Source organism: Manacus candei, unplaced genomic scaffold (genome assembly GCF_025592945.1).
Source record: "Manacus candei isolate 608988 ecotype Guabito, Panama unplaced genomic scaffold, ASM2559294v1 h1tg000060l, whole genome shotgun sequence".
NCBI classification, from domain to species: domain Eukaryota; kingdom Metazoa; phylum Chordata; class Aves; order Passeriformes; family Pipridae; genus Manacus; species Manacus candei.
This window is the reverse complement of record NW_026138108.1, coordinates 4033045-4060140: the sequence shown is the minus strand read 5'-3', so window position 1 is coordinate 4060140 and position 27096 is coordinate 4033045. Positions and strand designations below refer to the sequence as shown.

At 41.2% G+C, this 27096-nt stretch overlaps 1 protein-coding gene across 16 annotated transcripts in view; it reads right to left on the bottom strand.

Annotated features, from left to right (window-relative positions):
• Nucleotides 1–27096, bottom strand: part of BRSK2 (BR serine/threonine kinase 2) — a 316315-nt gene that overhangs the window by 137186 nt on the left and 152033 nt on the right. For all 16 annotated transcript variants that reach the window (XM_051804062.1, XM_051804054.1, XM_051804059.1 and 13 more), the window contains exon 2: nt 23028–23122. In XM_051804062.1, coding sequence (XP_051660022.1) covers nt 23028–23122 — 95 coding nt within the window. The remainder of the gene's footprint in view (nt 1–23027; nt 23123–27096) is intronic.

The window sequence follows — 27096 nt, the reverse complement described above, 5'->3', positions numbered from 1 at the left end:
CATCTACACTACCTAAATACTACAGTGGATATATTATAGCCAAAGCAATATGTTGTTTATATCTCACTGATTGCCAAGCAAGCAGAAAAATCAGTTGTACAGAGCTCTCTATACTAGGCTGTAGATCTCTGAAATTAAGAAAGGAAAGTTTTACCAAGGGAAAGCAGAAATGCATTTCCTGGAAGCTGGGTGCTGGCAGGAAGGGACCTTGGTAGTGCATTCAGACTGTGAACAATAACTTGGAGCATGTAACTGGCTGCAGTGATTTACAGGCTAGCACAGCAGTGGGTGCAGATTACAGTTGTGCTGATGGAGGCAAAATAACTCCTGGAAATGAGATGCCAGCCAGTACACAGCAAAAGGCAGATGAAGGCCTCTAATGTACTTCAGATTGGAAACTACAGCCTCCTCTGCTGCATGAGTAATTGTATGGCTTCCATTAGGAATCCTCTCAATTTCTATCACAGTGTTGTTGATGTAAAAACAATGCTTCTTTTACAATATGGACAGTTCCTCTCTCCCCTAATTGTCTTGGTTTACCCTTGGTGTCAAGAGGCAAAGTATTTCCTGTCAGCTGGTTATAAAGCCAAGAAAAGACAGTTAATAATAAAATGGAGTAGAGGATATGGCTCAAATATAAACAAAATGATTTGGATATTAGCTCCTTTCCCTGCAAAGTGTCTAGCTGAAGAGCTCGAAGCACAGATTTTCCGATAAACAGAGTTTAATTCCTAAGACTCCTTGGAATTAGGACAGGTAAAATTTGTGTTGACAGTCTGCAAGCTGGGAGGCAAAGGCTGTGAAGAATATAAGTCAGAAGCTTGGAGCACAGTCATTCAACTGACTGGTAATTTTTAATGCCACCTATTTAAAAGTACTTTGTTATGAGATATGTTGGTGTCTCCCAAGATTAGTTACCCTCAAAGACTTGAGCACAAATGACCTATTTAAGGAGCCAACACTGATTCTGTGTTGGAATAGTGTTTTAACAAGTGACTACTGTATTTGAACCCCAATCTGAGACCTTGTTGAAGAAGGTAGTTTTTGGATTGCGTGACTGAAATGTTAACACTAGACAACTTCTGTAGAGATGTCAGGCTTTCAAGGCTGAACTCGGTGGAGAAAGGTATAGTTCCATCTGAGATGACACGAAGATAGGAAGAGAGGGAGTGCAGGGCTCTGTAAAGAGACTTCCTACCTTCAGTGTATTACTTTTTACTCTCAGCACTGTGGCACAGAGCTGGCCACCACTATATGGGCCTGTGCCATAACCCATGCACAGTTAAGGAGTTGATAGCACACTTTTGACCAACTATAAAGTCCACTTGCATAGAAAGGTGGTAATACACTGCTGGATTTTCATCCCAAGCTTTACCTTCTGCTTCCGCTATCGTGGCTAATTCAAAGACATCATAAATTTACTATAAAGAGACTAATTCTTCTTTGTATGTACTCACATAAAAAGATGAGTACTGCAAAATTTGTTCTGATATCAATCAGATCTGAAGTTACTGGCTAATTAATTTATTCCTACCCATGTCGATGGTAAAATACCAAAACCAACTACTGAAATATCTTTCCATAGCTCAAAATGATAGTACAACACCAGTGCTAAGAAGAATCATTTGCTATTAAAAAGTTTAACTTTATTCAAACTTCAGAGGGACTACAAATGCTGCTTTTATAAGAACAGTTTTTCAACAGAGGCCAAGTAAAAAAATAAATGACAACTAACCATCAACCTTATGTGTTCACGCAGTATTGCCAGAATGAAACAGATAGAAAGAAATTAAAAATAAATTTCAATACTATAAATTAAGAGATGCCACAGAAGATATGCAAATTCCATGCCACAAGGTCTTGGTTTTTTGTTTACAAAGAATGTTTTTCAGTTTGATGGAGAGGCATCATTATGGAGGGAATTTGAGGCATTTTAAATAGCAGAAGTACTCATTAAGTATTCATTTTTAACAGGAAGACTGGAAAAAAAATTAAAATTAATGAGCAAGATGAAGTGTGTGGGAACTTTGAAGATGACAGCTTCTTGCTAAAAAAGACACACTTGATATTAATCACAAGCAGTTCACACACATGCATTACCCCTAACTCCACTGTTACAATGTCCAGGACTAATTCACAGCTGCTTCATGTTCACGTTAGGCTACTTGGCAAAGCAGGCAAAGCACAGTGTGGCTCCTCAGACACTGTGGTAACCAAGATGAGGAATAAATCACCAGGCAAAGGACACGGCATAGCCTGTTTTAAACCCAGGTGATTAAATATATCTGCAGTAGCAACTACGGGAGACCTTCAGGAAGAGGTACAACCACAGTCTGTATCAAAAGCTCAAACTGACTACAGCAATTTCTGAGTAGAAAAGCACAAGTATTCTTCTGCACCACTATAATGGATTTTCCGTAAACAAATGAAAATTTTCTGGGCCAATTTGTATCTGGCACAATAAAACACTGTAGGACCTTTTACCTTTAAAAAATCTGCCTGGTTTAAGACCCCATGATTGGGACATCAGATAAATCTCAAACATCCTTTCCTAGCCCTGAGTCTTAAAAGGAGGAAAAAACAAAGTTGCCTTTCTTTAAACACACACAGGCCAGACTACTTAATTGATGCACAATATGCAAGTTGTGCAGCTGTCAATTTATTCTTCAATACCCGCATGCAGTAAAATAAAGTTATGATTACTCCTTCTGTAAAAAATTATGTTTGTTTCCTTTAAATGCTCATACTCTTGATGAAGGATCTGGGGGGGAGGTGGTTCAGTTAAGGCTTGCTATGAAAATTGGTCATTACAAAGCACAGATGTGGGCAAGCCTTTGCTCTCTCTGGATCTCTTAGTTTAGATTACAAAAACTGGATCTGGAAGAGAAAAGACTTATCCAAGCTGAACTGACCCTGGCAGTGGTAGTGTGGAAGGCATCCTGGGCAAGTGTGAAATGTCTGGGACAAAAATGAGCAAAAGCATCAAAGTAGAAGTTACTGGAGTGAAGAAGGAATAACGGAAGTTGCATGAAGACATTTGAGGGAATGAACATTTCACTTTGGTCTCACTTCACACTAAACATTTTTCTCACTAACGTGATGTTTTTCAGTGTGGTGCTCCTCTGTATTTGACCATTCCCACTGTCCCCTGTGAGTTCCTTTTATCTCCTGACTCTGCAGAACATCATGCAGAAGATGTGCCCTGCATGCCAGACATGAGCACAACCCTACTGAGGGACACCTTTTTGAAACGACGGCCAGGTCTGTTCCAAAGTCCACTGAAACCAGTGCAAAGACCTCCTCAGAATTCACTGAGCTGTGGCAGGCCTAAATAAAACCTAAGCTCCTTTGGAGGAGAACTAAGAAATTTCCATGCTGGGAAGAGATGTCTCAGCTAGCTCCAAACAAGCTGCCTAATGAGCCCAAGCTGAGTGCTGCCCTGACATGGCTGTAATGTTTCCCTCCCTACATGGGCACATTCAGAGCTAACTTAGGTGTCTCTGCATGACCCTATATTGCATCATGCAGACATAACTAGCTGCTTTGTTGCAGTTACAATTATAGGATTATTTCTTAATGATATTTGCCCCTTTAAGGTTTGGCATTTTCAACAACCATATATGAAAATGGGTTGAAAATACTGCATGAGAATTCTCCTTTAGGACTCAGTTGACCCAAATACACAGTTCTCTTGCTCTGAATTCCCGTGTATGGTGCAGGGAGATAAACTGCTCTGTTTTCTCTTTCTCTCTTGCCTTTTTTTTTTCTTTCTTTCATAATGCTGCATTGCAGGACTAAATTTTCTGATTATCATGTAGTATCTTATTCTGACTGTCCTTTTCTCAAATTAAATGATTCTGCTACTCTGAGGGAATTCAGGAAAGATCTGTTTCCTGCTCCGAGGGGGCAGGTAGTGCCCTTCTGTAATAGGTCAGCTTAAAAGCATCCACACAGTCAGGAAAGTGGCTGCACTTCAGGGACTGCCAACATGACTATATCAGACACTGGCATGACAACATGAGACTAAAAAAAGCCACGACCACAGAAGTCCCCACCGTCGATGTGGTGACAGTATGAAAACACAATTTTCACTGGTTTAGCTTGCCTTGTGCAGAGTGAGAGGAACTAGCAAGGCTCTGCTCCCAACAGCAGTGCTGAGCTGGTATTGCGTAAGCATTTTGACAGTGAGGTTGGCACAGCTTTAAAAAAACCTCTTGCTCCCTGTTGAGCATTCGTAGACAATTCTGCGTAGCCAAATGACACAAACAAGGTTTTAACACTCCTATCATCCTTGTAGAGTAAGCACAGCCATGACAGAAGGAGTAATACCTACTTTGGTTCCTGTATCATCAATAAAGCTAATCAACTAACTTTCAGGTGTAATAGCTTTACCTCCAGGTAAGTCTACCAAGTAAATGAGTTTCTGAAATCAGCAATTAGAAAAGCCTTTTTTCTCACTTGCAAGTTTGGACAAGCCATGGAGCTAAAACCCAAACTAACAGGAAAACCTAGAATACCATTGGTTTTTATAGGCAAATTTAGAAGCAGAATCATACTGCAAAATGGGCTCTTCCAGCTCCTCAGGAAACCTGCACAAACATCTAACAACTGCAAGAACACTCAAGGTCATATGCAAGCTCTTTTTGGAGTAAAGATGCCTTCTGACTGTAGTGCTAAACTCTGCAAAGCAGAGCCTGTATTCCAGATGAGATGACTGGGAGATGCCTAAATCAAATAGCAAGCTCAATGAATATGGTACATAAATAAGAGCTTTACTGAGCCCTATCTCTGAAATTCATAGACAACAGGAGAGTTGGAATGGGAAAGTTGGTTGATGAATTGCTATACATCAGCACCAAGCCTACTCTTCTCATTTTGGCAAAGTACGCTTACTCTACTTTCAAGACCCCAAAGCAATGGAGTGATAGGAAAGCACATATATAACCCCATCAGTATAGAAAAAGAGGAAAAGGAAGCACTGGTTATAGGTTACTTCCACCAAGCTACCTTTTTGCTAGCTCCTTATTGCAAGAGGTTTACCAGAAAAATAGAAGAGCATGTGGAGAACAGTTCTCAACACTGTGGATACTACCCATGTATCCACACAATTCTGGCTGGAACTTCTGAAGTCCCACCTCAGCATATTTCAGGACCGGTGAAAAGGCAGAAGGTATCTAAGAGGTATGAGCTTTGAGATCTCCAGAGTTCTGGGCTGATGTCTCACAGCATACTGCTCCTTCTCCAGCTGAAGCTCAGCCTCCTCTGAAACAGAGAGCACTATCCTACAACAGTATAAAGCGTGTCTGTAGACAGTGGGAAGCTCTGCAGATAATAAAACAACAACCTCTTTCTGGCATCTGCTTTGTTGAGTTTGCCTACAAAAAGATACACTGGGCCGGAATGTGAGTTATGCAACCTGCAGTTACTCAGCTGTCAACCATCTTTGACAAAAAACATCCACAGCAGAGAGTTCCCAAGCTGCTTAACACTGTGCAGAAACAGACCTGGGATACAACAGGATGGAAGAAGAGACCGATCTGGGGTTAGTAAATGAGGAGGGAAAGCCACAAATTAAAGAAAATTCACTACAGGAAAATGAAAAGTAATGAAACCTCGCAAGAGAATAGTTTCTGACAACACTGGGAGTCTCAGCTGAGATGGGATTGCCGCATTAAGCCCAAACAGGAAAAAAGGCTTCTGGTAGCCCAATTAGTCAGTCACAGTATTTCTGACATTGTTGTGACATGAAGAACTACTTGGAAAGTCTGATCTGTTATTTGTACAAAAAAAGAGTAAGGCTAGCAGAAATGGATGAAACAGTCTGTCAGTTAAGTGTATCATTTGCTCAACTTGTAATGTAAGGAGAGTGAAAAGGAAAATCATGGAAATTAGATGTGGTTGTGTTATCAGATTAGAACCAGAGTCCAGGGTAAGACAGGGAGCAGATTTTCCCTGTTTCTTATGGAGATACAAGTGGTGTAACAAAGCCATTTCAACTTTCCTGGCATCTTGACCTCCAAAATCAAGGCAAAAAATAGTCTCCTCTTGCTTCAAAGCCAAAACCTGCATGGTATCCCCACCAGCAAGTCCAAGTTTTCTAAAATAACAAATAGTTGATAATGTTGCAGCCTAGGACTCCTAACATGCAAACAGAAAACTGGCCTCATTTTCCACTCTAATTCATCATCATAGGGAATAATACAGAACAGAAATACATTAAACTTGCAGATATTTAAAACAAGTTTGATTGCAGGACTGGGGAAATGCAAAATAAGGGGAAGAGAAAGACACACCGAGCATAAAGTTCAGAGGCTAAACTGTTCTGGGAAGAACAAAGTTCAGCGTTTGTCTATGATTAAGTGGTTGATTTTGCAAAGTTGGGCAGGTATCAAGAACTGGTTAATTGAGGGCAAGAGAGAGTTACAGTACAAAGTGAAAACAGAGCAGTCAAGGGAAGAAAAACAGCTGCCACAAAGTCTGTTTTCCCTTGGGTTTTCTAGTTAGCATTTGAGGATAAATATACTTATCAACTAACCTATTCTGTAGAGCTAATTCCCTGAAATTGCTGGGAATCCATTAATACTGTTGCCTAATATGTTTAGGCATTGATGGGTCTGTACCTGTGTAGTGTCCTTTCAGATTTTATACTCAATAAAAATCAAAATAACCCAGCCATGATGAAAGCATCGTACGCACACATTTAAACATACCTCATAGCAGATGGCCAGTAGACATCCCAAAGCAAGTGCCAGACTTATCAGGACGTGTGTAGCAGCAAAGAGGAATGAAAGGCACATTCCTCTACCAAGGAAAAATGCGCCACCCTAGGTTTTGAAGTTGTGGATGGCTAAAGGACAACAGCCCTTCTCATAAAATGATGTGATCTTTGTTGCCTCCAAAGATGGCTTTTTACAAAGCAGCCACATGTCCTCCCCAGGAACTGAAGCTGCATAGACAGCAGCAGATATAATATGCTGCATATGTTTTATACTGCAGTAGATTTTAGGAGTCACATTACAGTCCATGTCACCTGCATACGGTATTTTCAAAGGCACAGTTTCTAAAGTATATGTACACATTTACAAACAATGGATTAAAACTTAATCCGTTCTACTCCAGTTTTCTGATCTATGTATTTTGTGACTATACTGTACCAGCAGACCCATCGGGTGAATTCAAATCTACGGGAAGAGACTAACTTACAAACCCATGCAGTCCATGCCCTTTGGTGCTTTGGGTGAGACGTCAAGATCCCACAGAAACCTCTGTGTTTCTTCTCACATCACTGTGGCATGCACAGAGAGGGAGGTGCCCAGAAGCAACGAACATTTAGCATAATGACTCAGATGGTTGGTCAGCAGTTTAAACCAGCCTCTTGATATTACTATAATGAGGATTCAGTTTAACAGTTGTTCTGCATGCATGGAAATTCCTCCCATCCCCAGGAAATCCCTTATAAAATCATCTGTTTGAGAAGAAAGAGGTTATGGTTTGGAAAATGCATAAAATGGGTGGATCAAAAATGCCTATGGGTGTGTAAAATTTATTTATCATAGCAAGAGGATCAGGGAGCCTTTGAGCTTTATCTCAGTGATGACACAGCATAAATAAAACTCCAGGCCTAAATTCAGACCTGCAGAATTTAGCTGCAGTTCTTCTGAATCCAAAAGGAATAGAATCCTCTTATGATAACTCTGAGCTTAGACTCATATGTTTTATATGCATTTTGAGCCACAAAAGTCTTGATTGGAAAGTAATGAAAGTTATTTCCATGATGAGTAGCAGAATTACAGAATCACACAATATGCTGAGTTGCAACAGACCCACAAGGATCATCAAGTCCAACCCTTTGTCCTGTACAGGACCATCCCCAAGAGTCACAACATGTACTTGAGAGTATTGTCCAAACACTTCTTGAACTCTGTCAGCCTTGGTGCTGTGACCATTGCCCTGGTGAGCCTGTACCCATGCCCACCCTCTGGGTGAAGAACGTTCTCCTAATATCCAACCTAAACCTCCCCTGACACAACTTCAGACTATTCCCTTGGGTCCTGTCACTGGACCCCACAGAGAAGAGATCAGTGTCTGTCCCTCCTCTTCCCCTCACAAGGAAGTTGTAGACTGTGATGAGGTCTTCCCTCTGTCTCCAACTTTATATATTCACACACAGCACAAATGTCATGATATGTGATATCCACCATCTACTTGTGTTCTCAGCATTAAATACACTAGTTTAGTCAACACATAGTAAGTGCACCAACACTAGGGAAGACAGGAACAGAATATGAAGTTACCTCATATGCCACTTGCTCATGAGGCAATAAATTCCCATCCAGCACCAATACATGCTGATGCATGCAGGAGCAATCCTCATCTTTCAGGTTCATCACTACCTTCCTGAATCTCATAACCAAAACTAATTAATTGAAACATACTCTCAGGAATATGCCTGGCCTATAAAACCCTGAAACACATTCTTAATTTCTATAAGGATTAAGTATAGGCTTTAAGATTAGGGTATCTAAACATTTATAAAGGCATTAAATTTATCAAGACATAACCTTTTTGCCAGGCCCTGAATTCAGAGTTCAAGAAGTGTTTGGATGATGCTCTCGGGCACATGGCGTGACTTTTGGAGATTGTCCTGTGTTGGGCCAAGGGTTAGACTCGATGATCCCTGTGAGACCCTTCCAACTCAGCATATTCTGTGATTCTTCAATTCTGCTCCGCTCTGTTTTATCTCCCACTACTGTTTGCTGCAGGTTTAAGTATTTGTAGTCGTGACCATAAGAATAATGCCAGAGCTGCTGATATACGCTGGTTGAAACATTGTAACTTAAAAAATCTTATCTGCATATGTAAATAAAGGAGCTGATAATTCTGACTGGCTATTTACAGCACTTTATTTAAATCAGGCTGTGTTAAATTCTGCATTCTCTCATACTGAAGGTCAGAGAGCTGGTATCAGATCATTAGACATGATGGCAGGATTTGTGGCATCTTATTTCAGGTTAAGGATGCGCACAAACCCTAGCTTTGCTTAAGTTCCAAAAGCTTTTGAAAAAAAGGTGAATAAACAGTTTTTAAGGCATATGGGCATCAGTATCTCACAGCTAAAGGTCTGAGGCTACAGAATTACCAGAGGGGTTATAACCACTATACCTGTAAAGAAGAATGGCTGTGGGGTAATCTAAAGAGAGTTATGTACAGGACTCAGAATCAAAACAGGAGAAGAAAATTATATTTGCAGTAGCAGCAGACAGTTATAGCGATAAGGAAGAAATTAAGAATTATACAAATGGTATTGCTGTTCAAAAGATGTGTAAAAATAACCAAGTATGTCTAATGATCTGCACCTGGAAAACAAGTGGAAGATAAGCAGAAACTGTAATGAAAGGGACAGCTGGAGAGATGATAGACGATGGAGGTCAAGCCTCTGTGAGAACCAGCAATTTGAGAGAGTGAGAAATGAAAGAGTCAGAAATAGCTAAGACCTCTCTAGAAGTGCAGTGAAGGTATGTCAATATGTTCATTATCTCATCTATTGTCTGCTAGTTGTTCCTCAGATTATACTTACGGAACTTATCTATATTTAAAATGTGATTTATATCTAACACTTATATTAAAAAAATTCAGTAGTCATGTCCTTTATTCCAGCCCAATGCATTTACAATCCCACTTCCAGTGTTACCTCCAAGAGATATTCAAGATTTCCTCTCAGGACTCCAGGCAGACTCTAAGACAGCATTCCACCATTGCCTGCTAATGTGGTTGCTCTCTTCTTGGTATTCAAACCACAAATGAAACGTGATGATTACCATGAGTTCCTTTAGGCTGCTTAAGCCTCAGAGTCCCCTCAGGAGAGCAGTCTTTGAACCAGAGTCCTAAACCCTCTTCTTTCTACTGCTGCAATGTTTATTTTCACCTGCTGAGACCCCCATTCTTTGTATGCTAGTCTGTTGATTCTGTTTTACTCTTCAATTTTGATTTTGCTGCCCCTTTTCATACTGACATGACTCTTAATTTCACTGATCACGTTTCTACCGTGAGGCTGCAGCACTCAATACTGTCTCCACAGTTCTCCAAGGCCTTAAATTCTTTTTTCAACTCCTATAGATTTTTAAAAATTGTTTAAGTTTCTATTTGATGACTGACACAAGTTTGTTACTGAAGGCAATAGCCATGATCGCTGGCCACTTTCTCTACTCACATTTGCACTGGGGTTCAGGTTAGACATAAGGGATGAATTAAACCACTAGGAGTATGATGCAGCACGGGAACAGGCTGTCCAGAGAGCCGGATGAATCTCAGTCCCTTAAGGTTTTTACAACCAAGCTAGACAAAGCTACGGCTTACCCATGTCAAAAGCAGTTCTTGTTTGAGTGGGAAGATGGACTACACAAACCCTCAGAGGTCCTTTCCAGCCCTTATTTCTAGGATTCTGCAAATTTGTCCAATATTTCACTCCTGTTCCCTGTAACAATCTGGCTATCTCAGATTTCTTCATTCTTAATATTCTTAATACCTCTTAATAACTCTTCCTCAAGCAGTATGTCATCAGCCTCAGTCTTCACATTTGAGAGTCTAAACCCTGGTTCAGTTGGTACTGTGATGCATTTGCAGCCAATCAAATGCAGAGAACCACTGAATCATCGCTATCTGCCAAAAAAAACAGGCCACATAGCAGGATGGCAAAGTAAAATACATGCCCACTTGGTGCACCAGCAGCAAGTGGCTGTTACCCAGCACTGAGCAGATTACCATGCTCTCGGGTGCTGGTAACTGGGACTACTCCCTCCTCAATACTAAGCAAAGCAGTCTTGAGCAGTGCTTTTACCTAAAAGTGTTCTCACCACTATCAGCCTTCCTCAGCCATGCAGGGCACCTTTTTTCTTCAAAAACTCATTTTTGAAGCTTTAACGTTAACAGATCTCTGAGGGGTATTTTACTGTTATAGGCAGTATTTAGATCTGCTTCTACCTGTTGCTGCACTTCCACGTCTGCCTCTGTGAAATACATCTTTTTATTCTGTTAGACTACCAGGAAGGGCCCAGGTACTTTGTCTGTTATATTGGGGATATTCTGGTACTAAAGAGCAATTAAAATCTAGTTTGCCCTGCACTGCTGCCCAAGAAGGGGTTGGTATTCTTAGGTATTCCCACAAGATTACTTCCTAATCCAAATTCCTCTATGCTAAACTCACATCTTACACCCCTAGATGAAAAGGAAGTGAAAACACAACCCCAGATGACTGTGTGAACAGCTGTGTGCCCTGTATCCAATGATGTTACCCAGTTGTTCTTAAGTAAATGTTTTTATTTTCTGGATTTGATAAATCACAGGGATTGATTTAAGAGGTGGAAATGAGGATAAAATGAACCCGTAATACCTAAAGCATAATATGCACTCTTTCACCATGCATGTCTTTCCTCTCTGCTTTGAAAGTGCTGCAGTGGACGGTGAGGAACAACTGGGAGGTTAGCAAAGGACAGAACGGATTTGGGAAGGAAACTCAGGGACAGCTGAGGGAGCAGAAGTGAAGAGAGGAAATTCATCAAAGAAGAGAGATAAGAACATTAGACTGAGGAGATTTATTTCAGGGCATTAGGAAGGAAATATAAGAAGAAAGATCTCTAAAATATAACTTTATGTTAAAGCATTTTACAGCTGGGGGAAATTTGCTTCCATTGACAACAAGTTCTTTTTGCTGGACCATCTCCACACACATGAATCTAAAAATGCACACCAGATTTTTGGCCACCAAACAATAGTAAATTCTAGTCTATTACAAGGATCTATGGTAACAGATTTCTGAAAGTGTGACACAGTAAAAATGTAATCTATTAAGAATTCTTATAAGACAACTATATGTTTGTATCATAATTGGTGAAAATCTGCTTCAGGTACAATGAAGAAAACTAGTAACATAATCCCTATCTCCTGGTACATTTGTAATGGTGGTTTTTGCATATTCTGGTGACTCCTCTCCATTTTAGATTTTCTGTCCTTGGTTAATTAGTTTTATAGAGCTGCAGAGAAGGGTACAACAAGGATACAACAAGAATAAGCTAATATTTTTGGATTTCAGTAGAGCTTTTGATACTGTCTCTCACAGGACCCTTCTGGACAAAATGTCCAGCCCACAGCTGGATAAACACATCATATGGTGGGTGAGTAATTGGCTCATGGGTCGGGCACAGAGGGTAATAGTGAGTGGGGTAACATCAGACTGGCGACCTGTCACTAGTGGGGTTCCACAGGGCTCCATCTTAGGCTCTGTGCTCTTCAACAACTTCATGAGTGACTTGGACACAGGACTGGAAGGGATACCAAGCAAGTCTGCAGATGACACAGAACTCAGAGGAGCTGTTGGCTCCCTTGAAGGCAGGGAGGTCCTGCAGAGAGACTCCAACAAATCAGAGAGATGGGCAATCACCAACCATGTGAAGTTCAACATGGGAAAGTGCTGGATTCCACAGCTGGGATGGGGCAACTCCAGATGTTCATATAGACTGGGGAATGAGATGCTGGAAAGCAGTGCCACAGAAAGGGACCTGGGGGTCCTGGTTGATGGCAAGTTGAATATTAGTCAGCCGTGCCCTGGCTGCCAGGAGGGCCAACCATGTCCGGGGGTGCATCAGGCAAAGCATCGCCAGCCAGTTAAGGGAGGGGATTGTCCCGCTCTGCTCTGCACTGGGGAGGCCTGATGTTGAATATTGTGTGCAGTCATGGGCACTGCAATATAAGAAAGATGTTAAGCTCTTAGAGAGTGTCCAAAGGAGTGCAACAAAGATGGTGAAGGGCCCCTAAGGGTGTCTGGGCACTGGAACAGGCTCCCCAGGGAAATGGTCACAGCACCAAGGCTGACAGAGTTCAAGAAGTGTTTGGACAATACTCTCAGGCACATGTTGTGACTCCTGGGGATGGTCCTGTACAGGGCTAAGGGTTGGACTCGATGATCCTTGTGGGTCTGTTGCAACTCAGCATATTGTGTGATTCTGTGAAAAGACTAGAGGACTCCTTAGGAACAGACTTGAGATTAAACAAGGTTTATACATGTTGTTATTATTTATTTCCTGTAGTTCTGCCTGCATCTGAAACATAGAGTTGATAAAGAATGTTTGTGTCCTGGACCAAGAGGAAAACTAGAAGTATAAAAAAACTACAGAGCTGCACTTGCTCTACAGAGCTACATCTTGCACCAGTGACATTTCCTCACCATTTTCCTACAGAACGTACAGAAGACCACGTACTTGGGACAGCTCCAAGCAATATAGGAATGTTTCTGCCTGTGATATATATGTCAGAAACAGGAACAAGTGATCCTGTTTTTCAGGCCAGATCCTTCTTCTTGAGTGTTGACAGCTATTCACCGCTGCCTTACCTAAATGTTCTAAAACCAAACTTTGAATGTGGTAATTTTAGAATAATCTGGAGCATCAGTCCCAAATTTCCAGAAAGTACATTGATTTTGGTTGCCTGATTGAGTTTTCACCAAGCATTCTTGAAAAAAACAGCCTGCACCCCAGAATTTCTTGCCACTTTCGAAAGTCCCTATTCCCACCAGGTGCAATGCATGATGTTATAACAGAGATGTTATCCAGCAATTGCTACATGCTGAGAGACTGAAACAGATGCAGTAGTACAAGATTAAACTCAATCTCACCTTCCCTATAGTTTGTAGAGAATTAAGGTAACATCTCCATTATCCCTCACAACATCGAGCCTTTGCTGCCGAGCAAAGCTGCAGAGCACACAATATTCCATTACGCCATAAGGTTCAAGAATACCAGGTGTTCTGACAAAGCAGTGATTGCTGTTCCCACACAGGAGAAATATCAACCATGGCATGAGTGTAATTTTGTCACTGCACGGTAGCTGGACCACTACAGCACGGGCTTGAGCTCTCTCAGTATTGGTGCACCTGGAAGATTCTAGGGAGTTGGACACGAAACACCATTTTGAACTAAAACTCTGAAGTCTCCTCTCTGTGGGGTGTGTGCATCCACAGCAGGACAGTAGGGAAAGGCAAACAGGGGTTTATTGCTAGAGGAGCGCTCTTCATGAACAGATCAGTGTATTAAATACATGCTGACTGTGGATACAGCATCTCAGGATGCCAAGGCAAGGCAACAAGTTCAAAGATAGCACCTGGTAAAAGAGGAAATGCCCAAATACCTAAAAACTTACCATTAGAGAGATTGACGTGCTCTAACACCGGCAAAGCAAACCCATGGCAGAGTGCATCAAGCTCCATCTGACAGCTCTGGAACTAACAGTTAATTGGATTGGGATTGAGCCTTCCCAGATTTTTCCTAAATTTGTGCCAACTACTTAATAGCATAAACTGCAGGGAACAGACTGAGTGAGGCCTGGTTTATACTTAACAAATGATCAGCAAAATTTTCTTGTTGGATAGAAGTATGCGAAACAAACAAAAAGAGCCTGTATTCCCCTAACTGACAGTGCAATGCCAGTCCTTGGCTCTCAGTTGTATCAGTTAAATATCCATTAAGTGACACATTTTGTCTGAGCTGGGAAACTCATAAACTACGCTGGGCTAAGAAATGCTTCTTACAGAAAGGTAATGCTGATGTAAAAGGCACCACTCAGTTGTTTCAGCAAAAATTTAAGATAATCTTTGAACAAAGTCTTTGCTCAAATGGCTTTTCTGCTCTATACAGGGATGGACTACATACCTTATTTGGGATGGATCAGTATATTGATATTTATGGTGTTTATTCTGCATGACAGATGCAGAGTCAAATACCTGAACGAACTGTGGTCTCAGTCAATCTACTCAAGGATTGATGTCCCATTACTGCTAGAGCTCTTCTGAACTAAAGCTGATTGTCTTTCCAAAAGGAAAGAAAAAGTAATTAAAAGGTTTCCAGACAAGATTCTGGAATATGAAATACAAGCCAACGTAAAATGGCGTCTGAAGTCTTTTCATCTGCAAACCCAGAAGAAAAAGTTTAAGACAGAAAATACACAACAACCTAACTACACTTGCCAAGTTACCCTTGTTGCTGTGTTGCAGTGCTGAGATCCCAAAATCTTCCTCCTCCTGAACTGTTTACAAGCTTTTGCAATGACAGTAAGCAAACACCAGCATGGCAGAGTCATGAAAACGGGATACAACAGTCTCTAAAAAACCATGGAGTACATCCTGGCACAATGCACACTCATTCAATTCCAGCATATGTGGTGCTGTGAAGAATGATTTTAAAAATCCCATACTGTTGCTCTGGTGCTTATAGATATGGGTTTCAAATGGTTCAGTCAATATTGCATTCACACTTCTGACTGCATCTGAGTTTCACTCATTTTTGCTCTTAGTCCAGGAAGAAATTGTGTGAGGAAAGAAAATTTTTATAAGCAGCTGTATAACTTACAAATCTTTCAGTAGTTCAGGTGAGAAAACGTGCCCCCCTAATTCCTTTTTTGCTTAAAAGATTTGGTAAGTGATTTTGTCCATAATCTAAAATGGATTTCCTATCTGTAAATGTGGCCAATCCTACCTATGGCTCAATCAGGATCCACTCTGCTGTGGCATCCTCTACTCTCAGATGGGGATAAGTTTCATCCTGTAACTCTTCAGACTGACTAATTAACCACAAAACAGAGGTGGCTGAAGTGCTGGCAGAAGTCAATTAAAAGGTTTTGCTTATGTGAGATCAAAATCCAATGTTTTCTAGCATTTTTCATCAACCTTCGGTGAGTCAGGGAAAAAAAAAGTATTAAAGTTTTGAATGTACCAAAGAACCTGCAGCTCCAGGTGGAAAAAACACAATTTTCACCAGACTCATGATTCACATCTGGAGTTAACAGAGACCACAGCTGCAGGTGGCTCACCTACAGAGACCACCCAGGCTGAGGGAGTCTGATGCTTCAGGTTCCCAGATCAATTGGGTGTCCAGCCAGTCAGAAATTCTGGAAATACTATAGAATTTGACCAGGGTTTACAAGCTCTGGATGCCAGTCTCAAGATTTTCAAACTGCACACCACATCTCTTCAAGACAGAGCCTTGAAGATAACCTTCCCCTGGGGTTCCCCTTGCCTTTCAGCATAACTCCTACTAGTTGTCCTTCCCAAAAATTGAGCATCAAGCCTGACAACAGCTGAGGATCCTGGTGCTTTCTACCATTGCCCCATGTAGCCTAGGGATACATCTCTCTAGCTGTGTCTGTCCCACAGCTGTAGATTCTTGGAGCCTATCTCAAGACTTTCTACATCTTGACTTGATAACCTAAGGATCAGAGGCAGTGAAAGTCCCTGCAGAGGCAGGACTTACAGGGGCTCTGCCCTGTAGCAGGCAAGCAGGACTCCCTAACAGCCTGCTACAAATGCAGAGAGAGTTCAAAAGAAACCTAGCCTTTGATATATTGGGAGTTCACTGAGCCAAAGTTATTTCTGAGAAAACATTTTAGTGAATCAGTGTCTTTTGAGAAAACTGAGCTTTGGCAATGCATGAGGAGAATTCCCAGAAGCTTCAGTAGAGAAAGCTATCTGAAGTCAAGCTATGGTCAGTCTCATCCCAAATGCAAGGACAGCGCAATTATAGTGGAAACAGGTAAAGGCAAAGCTGAACAGAAAGGGTTTTTATAGGCTAATTGTTGGCAGTAGCTTTAGAGGAGGATGAGGACTGGACTGCTGGCACATTTAGACATCTCATCTCTGGGAGCAGTTACTTCCCATTTAGGCATTATGGTTGTGATCAAGTGAAATGCATGGAAAAAGCACTCCTTGACTTCAGCTAGCTCTAGTCTGGGCTCATGAGGGACATTTTTTGCTGTATGACCAAGGCGGCACATGAGGATGGTAGACTGTCTACTTCTATGTGTTTGCACACACAAGGCTGTGGGTAGAGCATGTTGGGTACAACAGAGGTTTGAGACTGACTGCTATAATACAAATTAAAAGTAGGGTGGAAAAAATAGGGCCAATTATTTCTAAAGGTTGCCCAAATGCCTCAATTGATCATACTAACTTTAGAAAGCAAAAGGCACTACGCACGCTTGACAGGTTTGTTCCTCTGACAGGTACATCATGTGCTTGTGATTCCTGTTTAATTTCCTTCTTTAAGAATACCTCAAACTGTGTTCCTGTGGGTGTGGTGGAAAGTGGAGGCAGAGTCATTCTTCTCTGAAGGAAAATACAATTACCCAACTTCTTTAACTGCTCAAAGAGATGACAAGTGAACAGGCATTCAATGCTCCCCACTAGCTCCAGTTTAAAACAAAACACTCTGCATTATACATTCTGTAACAGATCCCTAATCCCAAACTCCCTATAGCAGAAGGCAGCCAGGGGAAAAAAAAAAGCCCCTTTTATTTTGCCTGTATTTTTTATATTGCAATGTGCTTTTTTATCTCATTGAACTCAGAAGAAAGACTTGCACACATGAAGCTGTCCTGCACAAACTGGGTTACTACTGGAATACGAACAAGGGTCACAGAGGCAAGGGACAAGCGTGTGTTAACGCACTCGTGGTCTTTGACAGGTGCCAATCATTCCTGCAGCTTGTTCACCACCTACACACTGTCAAATATACACACACACACTTCTAATCTGCTCTCTTCCAGTGTTAAAGCCGACAAGTGTGTGGTAATGCTCCAGGTTAAAGATAAACACAATCAGGGCGTGAGTGTGTTTTAAACAAGCATATGCAGTGAATGTGCAAAGGACAATCCACATACGTGTGCATATATTCATCTATACACTGAAACCTGCATGTTCAACAGCGAGTAAAAATACCAGCATGTATATGTTTTGGGGAGATTTAATTTCCTTTATTCTTTCATCTTTTTTTTTTGACATGACTACAAGGTCCTTTGGGTTATTCTCTTCTTGCAGCAATATGCCAATCAATCAGAAGAATAATAAATGAGTGCCAGCAAGTTCACACAGTGCTTCTTAATCAGGGAGTCCTGGAAAGTTTGATGAATGCTTTGAAACCTTTTCTTTGGGACTTCTGTTTAATAAATGGAAATAATTTCCCTCTCGTTTGCTATTTTTAACATAACCACGTCCAAAATCTTGTCTGCCAGTATCCTAGATTAATCTAAATGCATCTCACTGGTGATATCCCATGGTCTTGTGTTCATTTGTACCCAATGGTAGATGTACTCAGTGGGATTCAGCAGCAGCTTAACACCATTTCCACTGCAATCAATAGCAAAACTCCTAAATACTGGAGCTGGAAAACAATTAGGCCACTATTGAGTACATTAGAAAAAATATCGATTTGGTGACATCGAGGTTTAGTGTTGGTGAGTTTGGCTTTGTTAATGTCAGGGAAACTGCCCTTGTTGTGATCAAAGCTGAACTTGAACCAAGTTACACTATTCAGTCCAATTCTATCTCTGCCTCGGATTTAGCTTCTCCCTGATACTGTTCTGATATTCTAGTAATCATTTCTGTAGACCAGCCTGCAGTCAGCAGCTGAGGACAGCTAGGTCAGCCAATATCACAGTCTTTTCTTTGAAAAATCTGAAAACAAATTCCAAAGAGAAGATGCTGTTCCCAAGTATTACCTTCTTTAACTTCGCTTAGGGGAGCCTAAATTTCTGCTTCCGCAGACACCTTGCACAAGTGCCTCTCTTTTATGCTCCAGACAGAGACATGTGACTTTTTACAGATTTTCAAGTGTGTGATGGAAATTCACAGCTCCGTGGATTTTAAGGCCGGAAAGGCTGCTGCATTAATCTAATCAGAGCTAATAGCACGGATCAGGAAACTATTATCAACTACTTCCTACTTCAAGTCCAGCAGCTGAAGTCGAACTAGGATCTCAGGTCTAGAAAAACACACAGAAGTTTAAGAGGAAGTTTAATAGTCTTTCAGGGGACAAACTCACTAGAGCTTTGGGTGGCTAGTTCCAATTAGTAACTTCATCCAGTGATCAAAAAGGCCTAGTATTTCTACATTCAATCTAGTTACAGCTTATAACTATTAGTTTCCAATACACTTTTTGTACCCAAGACTGTAATACCCTCTTATCATGTGCCTATCCTCCTTATCACTCTTTACAGACCATGATGAAGCTATGTCTTAACCTTCTCTTTAATAAACTAGGTGGATTGAGACCCTTGAGTCTTATAAAACCCAAGCTCTGATTGTTTACTTATTCTCTCAGATACTTTCTAAATTTGCCAAATTTCTAAACTTTTTCCTTGAAGGACAAAGAAGGAAGGGAAAGACTCAAAAGTAGGATAAGGTAGCAGAGAAGTAAACACCTACTGAAATAGAAGCTCACAAAGAAGCAAGAGATGACAAAAAGACCATGCAAAGCAGTGCCCATTTACAAGTATGCTTCCCCAAGTTATCCTGTCAATTCCAAGACGCTGATACTCGATTCTCCTACCTATCCTTCCACTCAATTATTTCAGCCAACCAGTGATTTCCATTAGTGGTTATTGCAAGACCTTCCCAGCTTAAGAACACACACTATGCCTTTGCAGAATTTTTTGGAAGCAGAGCTCATTAGCACTAAACCAACTGACAGCCTCCCCCAACCCACTACTCGTGTCACAATTGAGCTCCGCTAAAGTAGGACTGTGTTCTTTCCCATCCCCCGCCCTGGAAATATCTGCCTTGCTTCAAGGCCAGCACTAGAGGACTCAGAAGAAACAAAAGGCACATGGACACAAAGCACACATATGGAGCTCTGGGCTTCAATCATCAAGCCTGGGACATCTGTGGCTTTCTCAGGATGCCTGTGTGTTCAAGTAATTAGACCAGGGCCAGCTGTCCCCTTCCTGCTCTTCACCCTTTATGCTCCCATTGCTTCTACTACCTCTGTCTGTCCAAAGAGTATGTCATCTGATGGATCACCAAATGAGTAGGTTTTTTTGTTGTTGTTTATTCTTTGGAAGGAGGGAGTGGAAGAGAACTGGTGAGGCAGTAAAGAGGAGACAGGATTCTCCTGACTATGTCTCATGAGACACCTCAACGTTTCCAAACAAGCTTTTGCCACATGAGAGGAAAGATTTACTTTAACCTTTATATTCTGAAGTTATAAACTCCAAACACTTGTACTGGTACTGAAAATTAAACCATCAGTAGTGAACCCACCTGCTCAGGAAAGCTTACTGCTTTAAGGACACATTCAATTCTTGTATTCTGGGCCTAATTTCCCTGTCAGCGATCCAGAAGTAATTCAGGGAAATCAATGAACTGTATTTCAATCTCAAAATGCTCACTGCAACACACTCCTTTCTGAAATCTTTCTGCCAATTTGTGCTAGAGCAAGCTAGAGGTACGGTGGGAGGCAGGTCTCCACATCTGTGGGGGTTACCGCAGTGCAGTTGAAGAAACCTAGATGAAGCTTTTACCAGTTGCATGAAAGCAGGAGCGAGAACAGAACCAACCCTTTGTTCTCAACTGTGAAATTACATTTGTAGCTTTGCCCCAAAGCCAGGCTCCCAAACAGGCCCAAGCTGGAGCTGGGAAAGGAACACTGCTCCCCAGCCTGCATTTAGAGAGTAAGGACATGACAAAGCAAAAGGCTCCCATGTGCACTAAGCAGCCCTGTCCTTTGACAGGGCAGCAAGTGCTTGGATGATACATTTACTGCAGCTTGTGCTGCAGCGTGCCTGCCCGTGTATCATCTCCATAGCAGCAGTTCTGCTAATTGAGACCAGCTGCTTCAATTCCAAATTTTTCTCTCCAGAAATATCGATACTACGGCATTATGATTAGAAAGCACTTTACCAAATGCCTCTCAATTCTGCACAGCTCAGATGAAGAGCAGCTGCAGAGAGAAGGGACAGTTCCCTGAACATACAGAATAAAATACTGCAAAAACACTGGAGAAATGAAGGCTACAAGAAGCAAGTCAAAATAGAATAATGATGACAAGGAAAGCAGCCTGCTGTATATGCTTGTGCCTGTCACTTCAGATGTTGAAAGGACCGTGAGCAGACTTCTTCCTTATGCTCTAGGATAAATGGCCACAGCACTGCACTGTTACAGCTTCATGTGGCAGGTGTGCATGTTTGTCAGATCCAGTTTTTCTGTCCAAGGCTGGATTAAAGCAAAATCCATCAATCTGGGCCTGGCTTGGGAGAGTAGATATGGTCTTGAATCATTTGGCTCCAGGGGCTGTTCTGCACAGCCCACTGGCAAAGAAAGTCACTAGAACTGATAAGCTAGTGGGAAGCTGCACAAGGTAGGAACACCACCACAGTACTGTGACTTGGCTTCACTGTTGGCTATTTCCCTGCGGTTGCTGACTCCACACAGCAGGCTGTCAGCTGGATGCTTCGCAATGGTCACACTGGGATTGCCAAAAACTGCATTTTTCCCCTCCAGACAGACTGGATTAAGCTGGCTAACAGTACAGTCAATTCTAAATTCACTTAGAAGTCTCAGGCCCTGTCTGTGACCAGCAGACAGAGGGCATTCCTGAAAAGACATCTGGTTACTGAATTTATGCAAGAACTGGGCAAACCACTTCAATCCCATCTGTTGTTCCAACCTCCTGAGCACAGAGAACAGAATCCTTGAAAGAGAAAATCTTACCAAGAAGGGTCTGAAAATGAGAACCACAATAAAACATGTGATTTCCTCCTGAGAAAGATGCTGTACAATCCTACAGAAAACATGGCACGCTTCAGCGTGTGGCTGTGTAAACAAGGGCCTAACACACCATTTCACAACTCCAATTTCATACTACAACCGAGGTAATGCAACACAACTAAAGCAGAGAGATTGCTTTGCTATGCTAAGTGATTTGCCTCCTACTCTGAAAATCAATGAGGTAAATAAAATGTTTTATACAAATACCAGACAGTGTCTCTCAGAGAACAAAATGCTCATGTTTGTTAAAAATATTCCTATTATTTTACTCTGGAAAATATCCAGTGTTTAGTGTCTCATTCAGATTTTACCATTTGCACACAGTTTTCTTACCTATTTCACTTTCTAACTTTTGGTCTATATTAGAAGTCTGTTTGAATCCACAGTACTGCAGGAGAAGGAATATATCAATGAAATTCCAGAAAGGTAAAGTCTGAACACATTACAATGGAATGTAAACTTTCAGAATTCTTCTCTGAAAAAAAAATAAACTTATATTTTTTTGTGTAACATTCACTGACTCTATATTAGCTGAAAATCCATTTTCTTTCTGCTCTGAGTAAGATTGCTATACTTGTGCTTGGAAACAGCTGACACAGAAGTCCATATAGGAAACAGCAGTATAAACTTATATGCTCTGTGTGCTTCTATAGGGAAGTTACCTCAGCAAAGTGCTCCACGCTGCACACAAACCTGTTAGCGTAATTTGCAGGTGACAGCGTGATGGAATTCGTTGATTGCACTGCAGTTGTGTTCCTTCCCATCAAGATGAATTTAGCCTTTCTAGTCACCAAATCACATGCATAAACTGTTATGCATACATTTATTTTATTTTTAGGTTTCCAAGATCAATCAATGACATTCATGTGAGGAGAATCACAAGGCTAGGTAAAAAACAAACTAAGCTCTTCTGAACACTAACAGTCATTGGGACCATTGGGACAAACACCTTGATGGTTTCCAATGGCACAGTTCTGTGGATTGTAAACAGAATTACAACAGCTCTAAACAGTCACAGACCTTGGCACATCAGATCATAAAGAACCCATGCATCAGAGCAAGCAGTAGGAGTATTCAAGTAACAGATTTACTAGCCTCTGTTAAATCTCCTCATGCTGACATTTGTACACCTCAGTCTGCAATGTACCGCAACCACACAACTGCAGTGGTGGAAGTCCAATGCCCAACACACACCTGCCCCAACAGAGAAGCAAGACCTCTACAGCTGACCGTTTATTTTGTTCACAAAGCACAGGCATACTCCCATTTAATTTCAACTGCCCTAGCCTTCCCCATAACTAAATTATTGTTATTATCCTCTGCATAATCCTAGTACTGACAGGGATGTTTGTTATACATAATTAAAGATATTAATTTTGCATGGAACAGAAGACACAGAGCCAGGAATTTAATTTTTTTTTAAAATCTCCCATTAGAAAATTACCTTCATTAGCACCGACTCACTGAGCTTCTCTCTGTTGACAATTTTTATCGCGACCTTCTGACACGTGACACAGTGAACCCCCAACTTCACAAGCCCTGCAGGAGAAACAGAGCAAAACAGAAAGGAAGAATCGGTTAGAGACAGTCGTTGTTGAGTTCTTTGCTATTAGAACACCATCCAGCACTTAGCAACTTATATGCAAATAAATTCCCACCAGTATCTTCTCCAGCCAGATAAGGTCATGTGAGTAACCATGACTCCACATCCCACATTGTGACCATTCAGCTGTGAAGCCACCAGCATCCTTGATGCTCCTGCAGTTCCTGCCACTAAAACTGTGTTTCTGATGAAACACTGTATTCCACCTCGAACAACTCAAAGTGCATTCTATCAATAAGAAGTTCTGCCAATTGAACCACACTGGACTAAGGGCTTTTGTTGACACCTGACATCAACAAAAGCTCACAAATCAGCAAAACTAGATGGTCATATGTTTGCAGTGTAGACGTAGCTTCTGCTGTTCTCTAGCTCCTTCCAAAGCTTTTATGATCCTAATAAAAAGGTACTTAATTATGGTTTCATTTACTATTTTAATTTACCCTCCTGGATAAACTTAGGACTGCAATGAATGCCACTGTGGTGTGGACGAACATCAGCATATGCTGATACAATTCTAAGTTCTTCTTACTTGTTATTACTTACTATATCCTTATCCTCAAATAATACAGAGTGCTGTTAAGTGATTATATTGGCAAAAGGATATGGATATCCCTGACGGGATCAGGATGTCTGAACTACCCCCAAAATATGGAACAGAACCCCAAGACTTAAAAAAAAGAAAGAGCTAAGTAACATACATGAAGCATTACCTTCTGCAAAATTTTCATCTTAATCTGCTGACTTGCATGAAAGTGCATTAAGATAACTCCTACAAGTGAGTTTAAGATGGTACCCTGAGCTCTTAACTCTACTGCCATTAAGAAAATCTGTAGCTGGAAGAATTGTAGGTTATTCAAGTGAGATCATGTTGGTTTCAGCTTTTACTCTTGTCAAACATGCACATGAAGCACAACACCTGATGGGCTGGATCCCATCCCACTCCACACACTATATGCCAAATTGCCATTTAGTTTAATTCAGTTATAACAGAAGTAAAGAGAAATTGCACCTCCCTGGTGTCACTAAGACCTGCTGTGCTTTGCAGAGTATTTATGAGCAATGACATCACAGAGTAGGAAAAAGCCTAACTTAGCTAGCAGCTCCTAGGCTGGGCTGCAGTTAAGAAGCCAACCCATTCCTTGGTGCAAACCGCAGAGCCAAACAAATTGCTTTATCTGGAATTTCAACACCAGATTTGCAGTCCAATGAAACTCCGAACACAGGACTTCACATGTCTTACTGAAGGATAAATACATAGACTACTGCCTTACTACAAACTGGCTCCAATGAAGCGAACTAGAGCTTCTTCAGGGACTCCAGCAGTCTCCTGTGGGTACTTGTCCATGCTTTTTCTACACAGTTAATAATAAATTTGGAACTATTAATCACTGGTTATTAAGAGGAGAAATAAACTCCCAACTTGCTTCCAGTCACATCTCTTTTACAGCATGCTCAAGTCTTCTGGATATTTCTAGTCACATAATTTCTCAGTCTCATTTGGTTAAATGCTGACCTCCTCACTTTCAGCCATGACATAAACAAGTCACAAAAGTTAAGAATGCAATGCACTGACAAATCCATTTGAAAATGTGTAAGTGTGTCCTCAGCCCAAAGCAAATGAGAAGCACAGCTGGGGAAAGATGCTGTGATGTCCAGCCACACTCACTCTTCCGTATGGTTTTTTTCTATTCAATTTATAATATTAACCATAGCACTACTGGCTCTCTGTTCACTGTTCAGAGCAGCTGCAGCCTTCCTTACACTTCTTCCCTTTGGCTTTGTTCTGTGTTTGGATAGCAACTACTTGGCACCACCCTGCTGAAACTGTGCACACTGTTTCAATCTGTGCCAATTGCTTCCTTCCTGCTTCTAGTACAAATTGCAGCTCTACATCACTCTTGCAGCATGACAGCACTTTTTACACTGTTCTCAGTTACTTTCAAATCTCAGCAGAACTTTTAGCTCAGTCCTCTATATCGAGACTCCTGGGATCTGTGGCACAGTGTTGTATTGTAACATGGTGCAGACCAATTATTTTCAGAGGTCAATGAAGGTGAGAAACAATTGTTCTCTGAGTCTTCACCAGTGATATACCAGACTTGTGGTATCTCACACTTCAGGGTTTGATTTCCAATCTTGTTGCTCCCAAATTAAGACATCTGTTTCACTGAACGTGGCTTATTCGTGAAGTATTTTTCTTTTGTCCTCCCTGAAGCACCCCATCATTGAGTCAGAGAAGGGTTTAACCATGAGCTTCTGGGACACTGTCATGCTGTACAGGCTATCTTCACAGTGTCCTCTGTCTTTCTAGCTACTAACTTAGAAAATCAAAAATTAAGTTTAAACCATTCTGTTTACTCAAACGAAAAGTAAATAAACTGCTAGAAGACACCAAGACTTCGCAAAAATAAAACTCAGTCACACTGATTTTATACTAATTAATTTCATCACCCTCAAGAAATCATTCTTGATTTACACCATGGTATCAAAGGACAGAATGAGAAAACGTGAGATTTAATGCAGTATTCCTCTTCTCCTGATTTGCATTTTAAAAATCAAGAAAAAAAATGCACTGTCATCACTGTTTTGTGGAGACAGAACTTTCAGATAACTCTCTGAACAGCCCAAGACAGCACTTTTCACTGTACTAAATTCAATGAATGTAATTTTAGAATGAAAATAAAACATGCCGCTCTGCCTTGCTTCCTCCCTCCTCCCCGAGCCACTTCCTTTCACTATTTCCATGCCAGACTAAGCAAAAAAAACCCCAAAACCCTCTTAGTAAGTCCATCTATAGGATAACACTCTCCTGCTACTATGATGAAAGCCTAATTGAGTTTGTACTCAGGACTTCTGTTTCTGTCCTGTAATTTCAGTTAAGTGTAAACTACTGAGAGATGGCTTACATGTGGATTTGAGTTCCTGTGGGCTTCTGATTCTTAAGTCCTTTTAATGACATGGAGAACATTAACTATTTAAGATGTATTATTTATCTACATAATAACAGACCTATGAGAGAATAAGAAGCAACTGTGTGACTGAAGTACTGAGTTGTTACAGAAAAAACTGAAGTGGCAGAATTGCCTGTTTAGAAACAAGGGTCCTGTGTTTGCAGGGTTATGGAAGAGGCTGTGCATCTTCCACTTTTTCCTCTCCTGTATATTCAGCTGTAAATGAACATCTCAAAACTATACAAATCCTCCAATACAAATGTGTCAATAAGTTAGGTACTTATTTGTAAAGCTTATCTACACATTCAGGCCAGCATAGGTACCTGTGTACCTCTGTCTTCCCCAAAGGAAAATAAACAAGGCTGCTGCTGCTAAGAGGATATTTTGCACTGGCTTGGCCTAAAGCAAATCTGCCAGGCAACAAATAGAGTTTGAAATTGTCAGCTTCATGAATAATTAACTCCTCAAATGCAGGCATGTAACCTTCACGACTATTAAAGTTAAGTCCTGCCTGTCCTGACAGAAAATCTAAGATGCTGTGGGAATCAACCACTTGCAGTTTCTCTCAACCACCCACATAGCTGTACACACACACATTCCTTCAGGCACACTTCAGATCCCCACCCACAGGTCATTCCTGGGGGCTCGTGGACACTGACACACTGGGGCTTTCAAATAGGTGGTTGCATCCTAGAGCTGGCTAGAAGCATTGGGCTGCTTTTGATCTTAGCCACTGAACTGCACCAGAACCGGCCCTATAACTGAAGGTGGAGAGTAAAGAAGGAAACATGAAAACACTGAAAAGCAAGGGGATGTGTAAGTTAACATGGACTTTTTATCCTAAGTTAAAGGCACTATTTGAAAAAGAACGAGCATGAGGAACCCTACATGACACAAGAGAAAGATTCCACTGACGAAGAAGAGCAAAGGGAAGCATACAGGTCTGAGACAGCCTAATG